The following is a 19761-nucleotide window of genomic DNA, read 5'->3' as shown; positions in this document are numbered from 1 at the left end:
GCGACAATATTCTCGGCTTTATCACCGGCGTCTTTTTCGAAAGAGGAGTTCAGAACTGCATGTACCTTCCTCACCAAGAGCTGTCTTCTTCATTATCCTGTGCTGTTCAAATTAGCATTTTAGTACTAGAGCTTCTCTCCATCAATGAACATCATGCTTGTTTATTTTCAGCACTCTGCCACCGCCTTCCGAAGCACATCCCTTCAGCAGGCTCAGTGAATAAAGTTCTCAGCTGAACTACCAACAAAGTGCAAAGACGTTCTCGTGTTCTTTTCCGGCCTTCGTGTTCCAAGTTTAAAGCCCAAAATAAAAAAGGCAGCATACCCATTGTGTGAAAGTGGGGCGAAGCATCCGTCCGTCCATGCGTCCATCTGTGGGACCGTCCGTTCTCCTGTTCCTGCGTGCGTCTGTTCGTGCGTCCACACGTCCATCTGCGCGCCCGTCCTTGCATTTGTCCATGCATCCGCTCATGCGTCCGTCAATGCGTCCATCCGTCGGTGCAGCCATCGAGAGTCCGTCCATGCATCTGTCTGTGTGTACGTTTGTCCATCTATTTAACACTCCAAGTACCACCATCTCGAGTCTTTTCATCATATATTCCGCATATTAACACCATCCAGGGGACATTCCAAGGACTAAACGAGAGGTCGCGCATGGACACTTTCTTACGGCTTGCGCTTCGTGTCTACTTCCCGCCTTTAACCACCTCGAGTTCATGGTATATACTAGTTCACTGTATTCATGGCACTGCGGCCCAACGCTCGCTAAACCTTTCTAAAGCCAAGGAGGTTTCTGTCCAGCGAGTATAACGTAGCAACCTTTTCCTGTCAGATAGTCCTCTCTGTACATGCCAATGGCTGCTATGGGGGAATGAGAGGCAGGAGAATTTGGCTTTTAGTTAAAGCACACGCTGCGAATTGGTTTATTGTTCAACAATGCACAGAAGAAATCTCCCACCAGCTCCACCTTGGAGGTCAAAATGAACGACTGGTTACACACTACGACTACTACTACGACTACGAGGGACGAACGGTGCCGCTATAAGAAGCTTCGCCCCTAAAATACTCAGCAAGGTTACGCACCAACTCGTCCAGGAAAAAGTTCTTCCAACAAACGCTTGGTCAGTTGGCCATGCAACTTCATTCCACAGTACTTCCAACGCTTGAAATCAGAGTAACTCCCAAGACAGGGGTTGTTGCTATACAGGTGACTCACTGTCTACGCGAAACCTTTAAAGGAAAAATAATTTTTATAAGACTCTTCACAGAAACCGCGCAAGAAATAAACGCACAGCTTGTGTGGTGATATTAATGTACCACACAAGCTCTTAGAGGTTAACTCCAATAAATGAACAAGCCATAACACAGCGTTGTTGCGTGGTCTCAGCAGCAAGGTGCAAATTTTGGCCAGTTGCACTTGGTTCGAATGAAAGTGATGTTTGGGACCGAAACGGAGTTTTTACGCCCCTGTGAAATGTGCCTTCTAAACCATGACTCTGACTTGCATGTACGACGATATGCTTGCGACTACTGGAATTGCACAAGGGCGTCGATACACACAATAACACTTGTCTTAAAGAGCGCATTTGAAGATAACGGTTGGACAATGAAATGGCGGCGAAGTGATGGTGGTCAGCCGAAGACTACGAGTATCAACAAGAGGACAATAATATTGAAGGGGAAAGAAACAGCGGCTGCGGATATACCCCGAAGCAATGGAAGACATACGCAAACAATAAAGTGCACGTGGGCCTATGAGAAGAGCGATGGCCTAGTTAAAGCTCAAGCATCTTTCTGTGTTTAGAGATTGGGCAAACACCTCGTGTCTGTGTCTGCCTGTGGGGGTTCAACTCGGATGTCTCTAAACTAATGGTCAGCGTACAAAAATCACCACCCAAGCGCTCCGCACAAATTATTACCCAGTGCAAACCAAAACGTGTGGCCTCGCTGTTCAGAGGTGGTTTCAACCCAACACAGCTTCGAAGTCTTTAGAAAAATTTATTAGAAGCTGGTGCTTGTTATTGAGGTCAGAAACAAGTTTTGCATGGATTTGGCACAATGTTTATTTGAAATCCTCACATTTTGCCTCGCATGATAACGGTCATAGAGGAGCGTAATTAGGCTAAGTGCATTTCCTAACGTGTTACTCGCACAGTTTGTTCTCGAATCACTGGCGTTCACAGACCTTTAATCCAAAGCCAAAGTGTCGCTGCAGAAACTCCCGCCGAAAGCATGCGTTCGGCCCGGCAAAAGCGCCCTCGCAATCATACGCAGACGCCACAACGCCACTTTTTCAGCACAGACTCTACCACGTGTTCCTTTTAAGACAGGAAGAAATTAGGTGCACCCCGCCGCGGTGGTCTAGTGGCTAAGGTTCTCGGCTGCTGACCCGCAGGTCGCGGGTTCAAATCCCGGCTGCGGCGGCTGCATTTACGATGGAGGCGGAAATGTTGTAGGCCCGTGTACTCAGATTTGGGTGCACGTTAAAGAACCCCAGGTGGTCAAAATTTCCGGAGCCCTCCACTACGGCGTCTCTCATAATCATATGGTGGTTTTGGGACGTTAAACCCCACAAATCTAATCTAGAAATTAGGTGCATTTTTCCCTTCTTCAAGAACAATTCATTCATTGTGTTGCGCAGCGTTGTTGCAAGCATCTGACTTCGCGAGTAAACTCGCCACCGTTGCTTGCAGGATCCAACCACCACCCGAGATTGCATTTCTGTTCACAATTTAGCGCGGCTTGAAAGGTTGCTGGATCATTGGAGCACTGTTTTACGGGCGAAGGTCCTGAAGCCGTGGGTCTAACCCTCCTAGTTCATACGTGAACGCATAGTTCGATGCATCGCTCAGCATGTTGGGACAGACAGATGAACGGGCTGAGGGATGGACAGACAGACAGACCGACAGACAGACAGACACATGATTTAAAGTTTACCGATAAAACCCTTCAAATCTTTGCCCACTCATCATCACTCACTCCAGAGATATGCTATGATTCTTTTGTGCCTGGACTGCGCCATTGGTTCGATGAATGTGAGCTTTCTCACGTTTTCACTTTTGGCGCTCTTCTAGAGTTGTCCCTGGCATACCCAAGTGAAAGTTTTCAGGAGAAACTTATGCGCACCTGCTTGGCGCCACGGGTGTGACGAGACTGACAACGTCACTCGACGCAGGCAAAGAGTCGCGTGATTAGGTACGGCTATGATAATGTCACAACTGATAGGACAGCCTATAAAGACCGCTTGTGACACCACTGCCGGATAGTTTTTCGTTTATCCTAACAGAATACGCAGATTTCGCTGTAAAATCTACCTAGCGTAACCTAGCTGAAACACTGCACGCAAACTGGAATCTGCACTGCAAAGGAAACACCTAGAAGCTACCACACTACTCTTTGGAACGGTCAAGTTTCTGTTTGCCAACATTCACCGCTTAGTACAAGCTATCCCGGTTAAAATTAAAATCAAACCTACAATTTTGTTTTAACAGGAGAGCTGATGTTACGTTTATTCGTAAAGTGCCCCTCATTTATAATGGAACTAAACGTACATGGCAAGCCCTTTAAAGCTTGCCAATTTATGAACGGTAGGCAGCCAATATGCTTCGACATTTTTACTCAAAATTACATAATGCATCATGCATAGCTTCTTGTTGACAGTGTCCACATGCTTCGATTCCGACAATGTGGCATTTATTGCTGCACTGCTGCGTCTTGGAAATTTCCCTATTTCTTTGTGCACGATATCTGAGTAGAGCATGCCTATGTTATTTTTTAGTATATTAGCTGTGCTGAGAAAAATTATGCATTTTGGTCATTGCCACAACTAGGCAATAGAGTTCCTGAGTTCCTTTGCACGCGTGCTCCCCGAGCAAATATTAGACCAATCACTGCCAGTATTGCCGAAAATTGCGCTCCCAGTAATAGGTGCAGTTCATTATAGCTGTACATGCCTGTCGGTCACACATGACATCGATAGATACAACTGTTAATGAGTTTGTATAATTTTTGATGACATTGCGCAGGTGAGCTGAGAACAAAGGTTCGAGCAAAGTCACAGTACCTGATGTTTTATCAGACTTGGAATGACATGCTTCTGACCGAATTGATAGAGAGCATACAGAGTAAGTGTCCCTATATACACATTCTCAACATAAAAACAAGGCTCTGTAACTATGTTTACGGTGCAAGGTGTAAAATTTGTAGCTTGTCGAAAAAGGCCTTTTTTAAAATTTGGCCTGTGAAATAACTGTTCTCTAGTGAGCTAGTGATTTGTATCTTCTTTTGTTAAACTGCAGTGAAAATTTGTATTCGGGGTTGTTCATGTTATGCACTTTTTTGTTTAAGTTTGCCCAACAATCATATCAACTGCATCACTTGTCTCAGTGGAATAGTCATTGCAGCACTTCGCTGCTAACCCCGATGTCGTAAATGGTAGCCGTGGTGGTCGCATTTCGCATTAAAGACATAAAATTCATTATAACTAATTGTGCCATGAAGATAAAAGAGAGGGCTGTAAAAAAGTTATAGCACTCAATTATGAAAATGTAAGAAAACTTATTTCCAAGAAGCTGCATATAAGATCAACGGTCTAAAAGGGTGGCGTGGAAATGTAAACAGTCTGTGTGCAATTGCCTGCACATGGTCTGTCAGTACATCCGAAAACAGTGGTTTTCAGATTACTGTGGAGGGGATTTGCAGTGGACAGTGTGCCCTTCTCGTGAAGAGGCAGTTGAATATCAAATGTAATGTGCGAGGTAGCGTGTAAAACATAATAAATGATTAAGACGCACAAAAATGCGTAGGCACTCTCGAGATATGGCCTATCATTAGGCAAAAGGTCCGTATCTACACAAGCACTTACCTCGTACTATTAGGACGCACAATTAAGTGCATTATTCTATCATTGGCATGTGATATATGCGACCACAGCAGACCAAGAAATCAGATGCATGTTTTGATAATTGAGCAATAAGATGAAATGGTTATTTTCTGCAGAAAGAATTGGGAACGCTTGTCATTTAGAGGTGCGCTGAAACATTGCAGGTACTGGGATGGTTATGCTCGTGGTGTTTGTTGAAACCAACGTCTAGGTTTATATATCTATACACTTGCCTTATATTCGAAGAGACCTTAAGTGATTAAACCATTTCCTATTTCTTTGATGGGCTGGAGAAATGGGCAATATAGATGCTAAACATGCTAATATCTGCGCTGACTTTATAGGTAGCAAACAGAGTGGGCAGGTCTACAAAAAAAAAGTCAAAAATATTAAAAACAAGGCTAGAGTAGCCGAGTAGAGCTAGTGGCAGTAAACGTCGCCACAAGTAGTCCTGTACGATTGAAAACTGCTTTCACATTTCTATTGAGGTGGTTCATGCAAAAGGCTTTTTATAAAGGTGTAAATATGTTTACTACGAGCAATCCACAATTAAAATTTCTGTAGTTCCAACACACATTGCTTATACTGCCAATTGGTTCATCTATGCTGACGTAGTGTTTGCGACAATAAAAGTGAGCCTGCAGCATGAATGGTCCACGTATTATTACAGATGCTAAAACTGAAGCACAAACTGCAGCCACTTTCACAATAATTTCTTCCGTGATGTATCCAGAGTCCCATTCCGTACTTGAGCCAAGGAAATGGCACAAGCTGTGCTTCGGAGGTTCCGAAGTATTGATAAATTGGTGGGCTATTTGGGTGACCCCACCTACTATGGAAATCAATGTCATGCGAAACATGTCGAAGAAAGTTGAATGTGGTGGTCCTTTTAGCAAAGCGTTTTGAAGTGATGCTAAACATTGTTAAAATACCATACGCACAGACATGTTTGTGGAACAGCAGCACCCATTTTTATATAACTAGTTGTTTACAGTGACGTAACGAGGCCGAAACAACATTGGTATCACGAACCGCAGAAGCGGTAAGCAAAAGTTAGCGCTTGCGCTTGCGAAGATGGTAGCCCTAGATATTGCTACACAGATCAATCTCAGTAGATGGCACCCATACACAATTGACGCAAACCCAGCATTAGGCCTGTAGCATTGGTGTACGTAGGTAATGTTTAAACATTGAAGTACGTGATTCATTGATATGTGGGGTTTAACGTCCTGAAACAACCAAACATTGTAGTAAATAAGGAGTTGGAGCACTGGACTACACGTTGTAGTATTGGAATACATAGGTAATGTTAGGAAAAATTAGATGGGAGCACTGCAACCAGAATTAACTTTTCATCAACATTATGCATGCAAAAGGTATTTTTTCCAAACGAGTTCCAAGACGCCACGTAGCGTGGTGGTAGAATATTTTATTGCCACGCAGATTGATTACATCTGGGGTTATAACTTATAATCTTTGCATTCATCGGGTTAGCGCTGCTGATGTAAGCTTGTTTTTAGCGCTCTCATTTTTGAATTATCAATGCCTCTTCTCATCGTTCATCGGAAGAAAAACTTTCGAACACCCATGGTCTATACCCACGTTCCAAAACCCATGATATACATGTATGCGCCAAACATGACTGAAGGAAAGAGGTTGTAATCGTACACAAGATTTTCATATTAATCTTGCCATAACATGACTTCCGAATCCTCACGCCTTGAGACTCTCGCATACTAATTTTAGCCAACCCCAGCTTTAGGAGGTGGTCGTAGTAGTGCCGCGACAAAGGCGGCTATACACACACACACACACACACACACACACACACACACACAAACACACACACTCACACACACACACACACATACACAGAAAGAGAGAGAGAAAAATGGCTAGATATTTAGATAAATAGACAATTAGAATGATAGATAACTAGGTAGATAACTATATAGATAGATAGATAGATAGATAGATAGATAGATAGATAGAAAGATAGATGGATAGATAGATAGATAGATAGATAGATAGATAGATAGATAGATAGATAGATAGATAGATAGATAGATAGATAGATAGATAGATAGATAGATAGATAGATAGATAGATAGATAGATAGATAGATGCTCAAAATGACCACAGTACGCAAAAAAGTACCTCAATTAATAAATCGCGACACAAGAGGCAATATTGGACAAACATGGCTCTTTTAAAATTATTAATGAGCGCTGTGGATACCGCCTTGGCGTCTCATGCACTGGTATTTGATAGCTTACTTGAAGTGGCAAATGCCCTGTTGCCGATGTCCATGAGTGCGAAACGTCCCAGTATGTCGTGCGCGTAATAATTCTCATTTAAATTGTGGTTTGAGACTGCGTTAAGGCATGAATGGGGCGCGAAATGTGGCCGTATTCTACAGTTTTCTCAGAGACTCAGCCAGGTAATAAAAACAATGATAATATATTTACATGGTAAACCACGGTATGGTTATGAATCATGGCGGAGCGCAGGGCTGCTGAAATTTTCATCACCTGGTGTTTCTTAAGGTGCACTGACATCGCATAGTAAACGAGCGTCTACCATTTTTCTTCGATTAAAATGGACCTTCGGGTCAGCAGCAGAACACCTTAGCCACGTGTACAACGAGACAGGAACAGAGGTGTCAAAATAGATTTTGTATCTATGTCCGCGAGGCAACGCCTTAGTTTATGCCTAAATTATTTACCTTTTTATATTTCTGGTATGATCACCACCGTTCAGCATCATTCTTGCTAAGGTTAGAATTAAATTTGTAATCAGCGTATAAAAGCACCAAGCTCCAATTTAGGCGCCGCCGCGGTGGTCTAGTGGCTAAGGTACTCTGCTGCTCACCCGCCGGGCGCGGGTTTGAATAGCGGCTGCGGCGGCTGCTTTCCCGATGGAGGCGGAAATGTTGTAGGCCCGTGTGCTCAGATTTGGGTGCACGTTAAAGAACCGCAGGTGGTCTAAATTTCCGGAGCCCTCCACTACGGCGTCTCTCATAATCATATAGTGGGTTTGGGACGTTAAACCCCACATATAAATCAATCAATCAATCAAGCTCCATTCTAGAAATTGTAAAAATGTTTTGACTGCCCTTTATTGCCATCCTATACTTGAAAACTGCTGACTGTGACGTCACCAGATTGTGATAACATCTTAAATCGAGGATACGGAAAGTTGCCTAAGAAGCAGCGAACTAAGAAAGACGATTTTATTCTGACGCCAGCCTAGAAAAGTAGTCAAATGTGCACAAAGTAGTCAAATCTGACAGCCCTGGCAGCCAATATATATACCTTTAGAGACTTCAGAAACTGTTCGTCAGATACTTGTCTTTCAATTATTTTTGCTGTGTCAACCATAGAAGACTCTTGTTCAGTTTTACCGTAAAATGTACAAAGCACACTACCAATATTGATGAAGTTGGGCGAACCTTCTCGATTAAGAGCAAGCTTTTTTATAAGTTTATGTATGTAATGCATTTAGGGATGCCAAATTGAATAGAAAGTTTGAGAACACTTGCTTCCTCTTTCCCGCTCCCCCCCCCCCCCCAAAATAGTTCGAAGGCAGTCATAGGAGTTTACAGTTGAGCTTGATTTATAGGTTATCGCGCCAGCATGAACCAAGAACTATACAACAACGCCCCCTCCCATGCAGAATACTTACCCTTTGGGGGGGAACGTTGACTTCACAAGCATCACTCACTCTTTTTGCTGTTCCTGAAGCTGCGATCAGTCCCATCCGAGGAAGTTCTTTCAAAAGATTTAGCGACAGGGTTGAGAGTTTGTCGTAAAGGAAATTGTTAATGCATGGGACAGCCAATGAAGGGGTAGGGAATGAGCAACTCTGATTCTAACTGTTCCGGTACGATGGACAGGCCTGACATTCTCGCAATAACCTCCGTGACACGCACGAAAGTACTTGTACTTTCGTATTCTCAAGATCATTCTCTGATTCGCCATTGTCAAGAAACGCGAAATAAATGACTACGATAATTTTTCTAATCAGTGTCCTAGATGTGCTGCGACCACTGTCTAGATTTATCATCACTGTGTTCATTTTCAACTAAGGAACCAGAGTGAAGAGTCACTACCTCCCGACAAGATGCATCATATCCATCTTGCTGCCGCAGATTAAGCAATACATTTGTGAAGAAGTGGCTCGTCGGCTCTCTATTGTCACATCTGTCACTTAGAGTCTCACGACACTGATTCACTCCCTGCGTCTTATCATTCAGGCTCAAGTTGCTGAGGCGCTCCCACTTCCTGTATCACCAACCAGCTTGCGGCACCTCTCACTTTCGCTGAGGCCGTTCCCCGTTCCTATGCTTGATCGACGCCAGCACTATTCGCCCCAGTCACCAACTCTTGCTCGCCGCCACGGCCTGTTCACCCAAAGTGCCCTTTTCTCACGCAAACTCTCTCACTTCTCGGACTGCCTCACAACCCTTGGTGCAATCTAGATAACAGGCCCATCTGCTACGCCTGCGTTATTTTTGACCGTCTCGCACGTCACTGTCATCGTCAGCGCAGTCTTTATGCCAACGATGACATGCCCAACCTCGGCTAGATGCCACAGCAGAACACCCTGTTTCTGCCGACTGATCGAGCACCTATTCGCGCCATGCCAGTTCTACCTTGAAAAATTGAATTGCTGCACAAACTTGAAGAAAAAACAAGAGAGACAGGAAAGAGTGCAGACCACTTCTCTGCAGAGCGCATCAAGGTTCATTTCTTTCAACATTTTTTGTATCATGGTTTTCCGTTTCTTTGGACAGAAATGCACCTCCTTGAAGTTTTTGCACACTGCATCTAGTGCCTTGTCCTCGTACATGCGTTCAGGAAGAACCACGAATCCTCCCTCTTTGTCTGAGGTTAGAACCATCAAGTTCCTTTCTTTGAGTGCCTTGACGACAAATTTTAGAGGAGGCCTAGGAACCCGCTGATCACTCACGGTTTTCACCAGGCAGTCTATTCCATCCCCGATGGCCCTCTGCTGGTCCTGCTCTTGTACACGTTGGCCAAATCGATGCACGTGGGACAACATTTCAGGACGCGTTGAACGGGGTTGGAAACTGTATTTGGGACCCTTTTTGAGGACTTGCTCCACAGTTGCAGGGATCCTTACGTCACCCAGGTAAGTGACACTACTGCCTGTTGCAGCCAGTCGTGGTTTTGAAGGAAATGTTGACCTGACGTTCTGCCACAAGAACTCCGCCAACTGATTCGCCTTCCTTTTGTGCTTTGCAAACTGTTGCTGGCCTGTATCACAACCACACTCCTCTTGGAGTACTACCTTTAGCCAGTCAAAATAGAATCGCACTTGTCTCCACGATTCAGACTTCATCAGTTTACAAACTCTCTTGGCGTGGCCCCAGGATGGCTCCAGAGCGCCGAAAAGTACTCTCACTTCAATAGGAACGTATTTCTTCTTTAAGCAGTAGGACAGATATCGAGACATGCAGATGGACTGTGCGACAAGGTTCACGCAAGCCTTAGCAGCTTGTGGCTTCTTCAGGTAACATAGGAAAGAATCCGCAGAACTAGAAATATGTTGAAGCAATACTTTTTTGCAGACTAGTTAATTCATACTTGAAAAATTGAATTGCTGCACAAACTTGAAGAAAAAACAAGAGAGACAGGAAAGAGTGCAGACCACTTCTCTGCAGAGCGCATCAAGGTTCATTTCTTTCAACATTTTTTGTATCATGGTTTTCCGTTTCTTTGGACAGAAATGCACCTCCTTGAAGTTTTTGCACACTGCATCTAGTGCCTTGTCCTCGTACATGCGTTCAGGAAGAACCACGAATCCTCCCTCTTTGTCTGAGGTTAGAACCATCAAGTTCCTTTCTTTGAGTGCCTTGACGACAAATTTTAGAGGAGGCCTAGGAACCCGCTGATCACTCACGGTTTTCACCAGGCAGTCTATTCCATCCCCGATGGCCCTCTGCTGGTCCTGCTCTTGTACACGTTGGCCAAATCGATGCACGTGGGACAACATTTCAGGACGCGTTGAACGGGGTTGGAAACTGTATTTGGGACCCTTTTTGAGGACTTGCTCCACAGTTGCAGGGATCCTTACGTCACCCAGGTAAGTGACACTACTGCCTGTTGCAGCCAGTCGTGGTTTTGAAGGAAATGTTGACCTGACGTTCTGCCACAAGAACTCCGCCAACTGATTCGCCTTCCTTTTGTGCTTTGCAAACTGTTGCTGGCCTGTATCACAACCACACTCCTCTTGGAGTACTACCTTTAGCCAGTCAAAATAGAATCGCACTTGTCTCCACGATTCAGACTTCATCAGTTTACAAACTCTCTTGGCGTGGCCCCAGGATGGCTCCAGAGCGCCGAAAAGTACTCTCACTTCAATAGGAACGTATTTCTTCTTTAAGCAGTAGGACAGATATCGAGACATGCAGATGGACTGTGCGACAAGGTTCACGCAACCCTTAGCAGCTTGTGGCTTCTTCAGGTAACATAGGAAAGAATCCGCAGAACTAGAAATATGTTGAAGCAATACTTTTTTGCAGACTAGTTGGTTCATACTTGAAAAATTGAATTGCTGCACAAACTTGAAGAAAAAACAAGAGAGACAGGAAAGAGTGCAGACCACTTCTCTGCAGAGCGCATCAAGGTTCATTTCTTTCAACATTTTTTGTATCATGGTTTTCCGTTTCTTTGGACAGAAATGCACCTCCTTGAAGTTTTTGCACACTGCATCTAGTGCCTTGTCCTCGTACATGCGTTCAGGAAGAACCACGAATCCTCCCTCTTTGTCTGAGGTTAGAACCATCAAGTTCCTTTCTTTGAGTGCCTTGACGACAAATTTTAGAGGAGGCCTAGGAACCCGCTGATCACTCACGGTTTTCACCAGGCAGTCTATTCCATCCCCGATGGCCCTCTGCTGGTCCTGCTCTTGTACACGTTGGCCAAATCGATGCACGTGGGACAACATTTCAGGACGCGTTGAACGGGGTTGGAAACTGTATTTGGGACCCTTTTTGAGGACTTGCTCCACAGTTGCAGGGATCCTTACGTCACCCAGGTAAGTGACACTACTGCCTGTTGCAGCCAGTCGTGGTTTTGAAGGAAATGTTGACCTGACGTTCTGCCACAAGAACTCCGCCAACTGATTCGCCTTCCTTTTGTGCTTTGCAAACTGTTGCTGGCCTGTATCACAACCACACTCCTCTTGGAGTACTACCTTTAGCCAGTCAAAATAGAATCGCACTTGTCTCCACGATTCAGACTTCATCAGTTTACAAACTCTCTTGGCGTGGCCCCAGGATGGCTCCAGAGCGCCGAAAAGTACTCTCACTTCAATAGGAACGTATTTCTTCTTTAAGCAGTAGGACAGATATCGAGACATGCAGATGGACTGTGCGACAAGGTTCACGCAAGCCTTAGCAGCTTGTGGCTTCTTCAGGTAACATAGGAAAGAATCCGCAGAACTAGAAATATGTTGAAGCAATACTTTTTTGCAGACTAGTTGGTTCATACTTGAAAAATTGCCTGGTGAAAACCGTGAGTGATCAGCGGGTTCCTAGGCCTCCTCTAAAATTTGTCGTCAAGGCACTCAAAGAAAGGAACTTGATGGTTCTAACCTCAGACAAAGAGGGAGGATTCGTGGTTCTTCCTGAACGCATGTACGAGGACAAGGCACTAGATGCAGTGTGCAAAAACTTCAAGGAGGTGCATTTCTGTCCAAAGAAACGGAAAACCATGATACAAAAAATGTTGAAAGAAATGAACCTTGATGCGCTCTGCAGAGAAGTGGTCTGCACTCTTTCCTGTCTCTCTTGTTTTTTCTTCAAGTTTGTGCAGCAATTCAATTTTTCAAGTATGAACCAACTAGTCTGCAAAAAAGTATTGCTTCAACATATTTCTAGTTCTGCGGATTCTTTCCTATGTTACCTGAAGAAGCCACAAGCTGCTAAGGCTTGCGTGAACCTTGTCGCACAGTCCATCTGCATGTCTCGATATCTGTCCTACTGCTTAAAGAAGAAATACGTTCCTATTGAAGTGAGAGTACTTTTCGGCGCTCTGGAGCCATCCTGGGGCCACGCCAAGAGAGTTTGTAAACTGATGAAGTCTGAATCGTGGAGACAAGTGCGATTCTATTTTGACTGGCTAAAGGTAGTACTCCAAGAGGAGTGTGGTTGTGATACAGGCCAGCAACAGTTTGCAAAGCACAAAAGGAAGGCGAATCAGTTGGCGGAGTTCTTGTGGCAGAACGTCAGGTCAACATTTCCTTCAAAACCACGACTGGCTGCAACAGGCAGTAGTGTCACTTACCTGGGTGACGTAAGGATCCCTGCAACTGTGGAGCAAGTCCTCAAAAAGGGTCCCAAATACAGTTTCCAACCCCGTTCAACGCGTCCTGAAATGTTGTCCCACGTGCATCGATTTGGCCAACGTGTACAAGAGCAGGACCAGCAGAGGGCCATCGGGGATGGAATAGACTGCCTGGTGAAAACCGTGAGTGATCAGCGGGTTCCTAGGCCTCCTCTAAAATTTGTCGTCAAGGCACTCAAAGAAAGGAACTTGATGGTTCTAACCTCAGACAAAGAGGGAGGATTCGTGGTTCTTCCTGAACGCATGTACGAGGACAAGGCACTAGATGCAGTGTGCAAAAACTTCAAGGAGGTGCATTTCTGTCCAAAGAAACGGAAAACCATGATACAAAAAATGTTGAAAGAAATGAACCTTGATGCGCTCTGCAGAGAAGTGGTCTGCACTCTTTCCTGTCTCTCTTGTTTTTTCTTCAAGTTTGTGCAGCAATTCAATTTTTCAAGTATGAACCAACTAGTCTGCAAAAAAGTATTGCTTCAACATATTTCTAGTTCTGCGGATTCTTTCCTATGTTACCTGAAGAAGCCACAAGCTGCTAAGGCTTGCGTGAACCTTGTCGCACAGTCCATCTGCATGTCTCGATATCTGTCCTACTGCTTAAAGAAGAAATACGTTCCTATTGAAGTGAGAGTACTTTTCGGCGCTCTGGAGCCATCCTGGGGCCACGCCAAGAGAGTTTGTAAACTGATGAAGTCTGAATCGTGGAGACAAGTGCGATTCTATTTTGACTGGCTAAAGGTAGTACTCCAAGAGGAGTGTGGTTGTGATACAGGCCAGCAACAGTTTGCAAAGCACAAAAGGAAGGCGAATCAGTTGGCGGAGTTCTTGTGGCAGAACGTCAGGTCAACATTTCCTTCAAAACCACGACTGGCTGCAACAGGCAGTAGTGTAACTTACCTGGGTGACGTAAGGATCCCTGCAACTGTGGAGCAAGTCCTCAAAAAGGGTCCCAAATACAGTTTCCAACCCCGTTCAACGCGTCCTGAAATGTTGTCCCACGTGCATCGATTTGGCCAACGTGTACAAGAGCAGGGCCAGCAGAGGGCCATCGGGGATGGAATAGACTGCCTGGTGAAAACCGTGAGTGATCAGCGGGTTCCTAGGCCTCCTCTAAAATTTGTCGTCAAGGCACTCAAAGAAAGGAACTTGATGGTTCTAACCTCAGACAAAGAGGGAGGATTCGTGGTTCTTCCTGAACGCATGTACGAGGACAAGGCACTAGATGCAGTGTGCAAAAACTTCAAGGAGGTGCATTTCTGTCCAAAGAAACGGAAAACCATGATACAAAAAATGTTGAAAGAAATGAACCTTGATGCGCTCTGCAGAGAAGTGGTCTGCACTCTTTCCTGTCTCTCTTGTTTTTTCTTCAAGTTTGTGCAGCAATTCAATTTTTCAAGTATGAACCAACTAGTCTGCAAAAAAGTATTGCTTCAACATATTTCTAGTTCTGCGGATTCTTTCCTATGTTACCTGAAGAAGCCACAAGCTGCTAAGGCTTGCGTGAACCTTGTCGCACAGTCCATCTGCATGTCTCGATATCTGTCCTACTGCTTAAAGAAGAAATACGTTCCTATTGAAGTGAGAGTACTTTTCGGCGCTCTGGAGCCATCCTGGGGCCACGCCAAGAGAGTTTGTAAACTGATGGAGTCTGAATCGTGGAGACAAGTGCGATTCTATTTTGACTTGCGATTTTTTGACGTGCGATTCTATTTTGATTCTATTTTGACTGGCTAAAGGTAGTACTCCAAGAGGAGTGTGGTTGTGATACAGGCCAGCAACAGTTTGCAAAGCACAAAAGGAAGGCGAATCAGTTGGCGGAGTTCTTGTGGCAGAACGTCAGGTCAACATTTCCTTCAAAACCACGACTGGCTGCAACAGGCAGTAGTGTCACTTACCTGGGTGACGTAAGGATCCCTGCAACTGTGGAGCAAGTCCTCAAAAAGGGTCCCAAATACAGTTTCCAACCCCGTTCAACGCGTCCTGAAATGTTGTCCCACGTGCATCGATTTGGCCAACGTGTACAAGAGCAGGACCAGCAGAGGGCCATCGGGGATGGAATAGACTGCCTGGTGAAAACCGTGAGTGATCAGCGGGTTCCTAGGCCTCCTCTAAAATTTGTCGTCAAGGCACTCAAAGAAAGGAACTTGATGGTTCTAACCTCAGACAAAGAGGGAGGATTCGTGGTTCTTCCTGAACGCATGTACGAGGACAAGGCACTAGATGCAGTGTGCAAAAACTTCAAGGAGGTGCATTTCTGTCCAAAGAAACGGAAAACCATGATACAAAAAATGTTGAAAGAAATGAACCTTGATGCGCTCTGCAGAGAAGTGGTCTGCACTCTTTCCTGTCTCTCTTGTTTTTTCTTCAAGTTTGTGCAGCAATTCAATTTTTCAAGTATGAACCAACTAGTCTGCAAAAAAGTATTGCTTCAACATATTTCTAGTTCTGCGGATTCTTTCCTATGTTACCTGAAGAAGCCACAAGCTGCTAAGGCTTGCGTGAACCTTGTCGCACAGTCCATCTGCATGTCTCGATATCTGTCCTACTGCTTAAAGAAGAAATACGTTCCTATTGAAGTGAGAGTACTTTTCGGCGCTCTGGAGCCATCCTGGGGCCACGCCAAGAGAGTTTGTAAACTGATGAAGTCTGAATCGTGGAGACAAGTGCGATTCTATTTTGACTGGCTAAAGGTAGTACTCCAAGAGGAGTGTGGTTGTGATACAGGCCAGCAACAGTTTGCAAAGCACAAAAGGAAGGCGAATCAGTTGGCGGAGTTCTTGTGGCAGAACGTCAGGTCAACATTTCCTTCAAAACCACGACTGGCTGCAACAGGCAGTAGTGTCACTTACCTGGGTGACGTAAGGATCCCTGCAACTGTGGAGCAAGTCCTCAAAAAGGGTCCCAAATACAGTTTCCAACCCCGTTCAACGCGTCCTGAAATGTTGTCCCACGTGCATCGATTTGGCCAACGTGTACAAGAGCAGGACCAGCAGAGGGCCATCGGGGATGGAATAGACTGCCTGGTGAAAACCGTGAGTGATCAGCGGGTTCCTAGGCCTCCTCTAAAATTTGTCGTCAAGGCACTCAAAGAAAGGAACTTGATGGTTCTAACCTCAGACAAAGAGGGAGGATTCGTGGTTCTTCCTGAACGCATGTACGAGGACAAGGCACTAGATGCAGTGTGCAAAAACTTCAAGGAGGTGCATTTCTGTCCAAAGAAACGGAAAACCATGATACAAAAAATGTTGAAAGAAATGAACCTTGATGCGCTCTGCAGAGAAGTGGTCTGCACTCTTTCCTGTCTCTCTTGTTTTTTCTTCAAGTTTGTGCAGCAATTCAATTTTTCAAGTATGAACCAACTAGTCTGCAAAAAAGTATTGCTTCAACATATTTCTAGTTCTGCGGATTCTTTCCTATGTTACCTGAAGAAGCCACAAGCTGCTAAGGCTTGCGTGAACCTTGTCGCACAGTCCATCTGCATGTCTCGATATCTGTCCTACTGCTTAAAGAAGAAATACGTTCCTATTGAAGTGAGAGTACTTTTCGGCGCTCTGGAGCCATCCTGGGGCCACGCCAAGAGAGTTTGTAAACTGATGAAGTCTGAATCGTGGAGACAAGTGCGATTCTATTTTGACTGGCTAAAGGTAGTACTCCAAGAGGAGTGTGGTTGTGATACAGGCCAGCAACAGTTTGCAAAGCACAAAAGGAAGGCGAATCAGTTGGCGGAGTTCTTGTGGCAGAACGTCAGGTCAACATTTCCTTCAAAACCACGACTGGCTGCAACAGGCAGTAGTGTAACTTACCTGGGTGACGTAAGGATCCCTGCAACTGTGGAGCAAGTCCTCAAAAAGGGTCCCAAATACAGTTTCCAACCCCGTTCAACGCGTCCTGAAATGTTGTCCCACGTGCATCGATTTGGCCAACGTGTACAAGAGCAGGGCCAGCAGAGGGCCATCGGGGATGGAATAGACTGCCTGGTGAAAACCGTGAGTGATCAGCGGGTTCCTAGGCCTCCTCTAAAATTTGTCGTCAAGGCACTCAATGAAAGGAACTTGATGGTTCTAACCTCAGACAAAGAGGGAGGATTCGTGGTTCTTCCTGAACGCATGTACGAGGACAAGGCACTAGATGCAGTGTGCAAAAACTTCAAGGAGGTGCATTTCTGTCCAAAGAAACGGAAAACCATGATACAAAAAATGTTGAAAGAAATGAACCTTGATGCGCTCTGCAGAGAAGTGGTCTGCACTCTTTCCTGTCTCTCTTGTTTTTTCTTCAAGTTTGTGCAGCAATTCAATTTTTCAAGTATGAACCAACTAGTCTGCAAAAAAGTATTGCTTCAACATATTTCTAGTTCTGCGGATTCTTTCCTATGTTACCTGAAGAAGCCACAAGCTGCTAAGGCTTGCGTGAACCTTGTCGCACAGTCCATCTGCATGTCTCGATATCTGCCCTACTGCTTAAAGAAGAAATACGTTCCTATTGAAGTGAGAGTACTTTTCGGCGCTCTGGAGCCATCCTGGGGCCACGCCAAGAGAGTTTGTAAACTGATGAAGTCTGAATCGTGGAGACAAGTGCGATTCTATTTTGACTTGCGATTTTTTGACGTGCGATTCTATTTTGATTCTATTTTGACTGGCTAAAGGTAGTACTCCAAGAGGAGTGTGGTTGTGATACAGGCCAGCAACAGTTTGCAAAGCACAAAAGGAAGGCGAATCAGTTGGCGGAGTTCTTGTGGCAGAACGTCAGGTCAACATTTCCTTCAAAACCACGACTGGCTGCAACAGGCAGTAGTGTCACTTACCTGGGTGACGTAAGGATCCCTGCAACTGTGGAGCAAGTCCTCAAAAAGGGTCCCAAATACAGTTTCCAACCCCGTTCAACGCGTCCTGAAATGTTGTCCCACGTGCATCGATTTGGCCAACGTGTACAAGAGCAGGACCAGCAGAGGGCCATCGGGGATGGAATAGACTGCCTGGTGAAAACCGTGAGTGATCAGCGGGTTCCTAGGCCTCCTCTAAAATTTGTCGTCAAGGCACTCAAAGAAAGGAACTTGATGGTTCTAACCTCAGACAAAGAGGGAGGATTCGTGGTTCTTCCTGAACGCATGTACGAGGACAAGGCACTAGATGCAGTGTGCAAAAACTTCAAGGAGGTGCATTTCTGTCCAAAGAAACGGAAAACCATGATACAAAAAATGTTGAAAGAAATGAACCTTGATGCGCTCTGCAGAGAAGTGGTCTGCACTCTTTCCTGTCTCTCTTGTTTTTTCTTCAAGTTTGTGCAGCAATTCAATTTTTCAAGTATGAACCAACTAGTCTGCAAAAAAGTATTGCTTCAACATATTTCTAGTTCTGCGGATTCTTTCCTATGTTACCTGAAGAAGCCACAAGCTGCTAAGGCTTGCGTGAACCTTGTCGCACAGTCCATCTGCATGTCTCGATATCTGTCCTACTGCTTAAAGAAGAAATACGTTCCTATTGAAGTGAGAGTACTTTTCGGCGCTCTGGAGCCATCCTGGGGCCACGCCAAGAGAGTTTGTAAACTGATGAAGTCTGAATCGTGGAGACAAGTGCGATTCTATTTTGACTGGCTAAAGGTAGTACTCCAAGAGGAGTGTGGTTGTGATACAGGCCAGCAACAGTTTGCAAAGCACAAAAGGAAGGCGAATCAGTTGGCGGAGTTCTTGTGGCAGAACGTCAGGTCAACATTTCCTTCAAAACCACGACTGGCTGCAACAGGCAGTAGTGTCACTTACCTGGGTGACGTAAGGATCCCTGCAACTGTGGAGCAAGTCCTCAAAAAGGGTCCCAAATACAGTTTCCAACCCCGTTCAACGCGTCCTGAAATGTTGTCCCACGTGCATCGATTTGGCCAACGTGTACAAGAGCAGGACCAGCAGAGGGCCATCGGGGATGGAATAGACTGCCTGGTGAAAACCGTGAGTGATCAGCGGGTTCCTAGGCCTCCTCTAAAATTTGTCGTCAAGGCACTCAAAGAAAGGAACTTGATGGTTCTAACCTCAGACAAAGAGGGAGGATTCGTGGTTCTTCCTGAACGCATGTACGAGGACAAGGCACTAGATGCAGTGTGCAAAAACTTCAAGGAGGTGCATTTCTGTCCAAAGAAACGGAAAACCATGATACAAAAAATGTTGAAAGAAATGAACCTTGATGCGCTCTGCAGAGAAGTGGTCTGCACTCTTTCCTGTCTCTCTTGTTTTTTCTTCAAGTTTGTGCAGCAATTCAATTTTTCAAGTATGAACCAACTAGTCTGCAAAAAAGTATTGCTTCAACATATTTCTAGTTCTGCGGATTCTTTCCTATGTTACCTGAAGAAGCCACAAGCTGCTAAGGCTTGCGTGAACCTTGTCGCACAGTCCATCTGCATGTCTCGATATCTGTCCTACTGCTTAAAGAAGAAATACGTTCCTATTGAAGTGAGAGTACTTTTCGGCGCTCTGGAGCCATCCTGGGGCCACGCCAAGAGAGTTTGTAAACTGATGAAGTCTGAA

At 45.1% G+C, this 19761-nt stretch overlaps 1 protein-coding gene across 1 annotated transcript in view; it reads left to right on the top strand.

Annotated features, from left to right (window-relative positions):
• Positions 1-19761, top strand: part of LOC142766971 (japanin-like-RA2) — a 118084-nt gene that overhangs the window by 80875 nt on the left and 17448 nt on the right. Inside the window, exon 5 of the mRNA XM_075868179.1 lies at positions 4025-4123. Coding sequence (XP_075724294.1) covers positions 4025-4123 — 99 coding nt within the window. The remainder of the gene's footprint in view (positions 1-4024; positions 4124-19761) is intronic.

The sequence above is a fragment of the Rhipicephalus microplus genome, chromosome 7 (assembly GCF_043290135.1).
Source record: "Rhipicephalus microplus isolate Deutch F79 chromosome 7, USDA_Rmic, whole genome shotgun sequence".
NCBI classification, from domain to species: Eukaryota; Metazoa; Arthropoda; class Arachnida; order Ixodida; family Ixodidae; genus Rhipicephalus; species Rhipicephalus microplus.
Note: the sequence above shows the minus strand (reverse complement) of the source record. Positions and strands in the feature narration are given on the sequence as shown.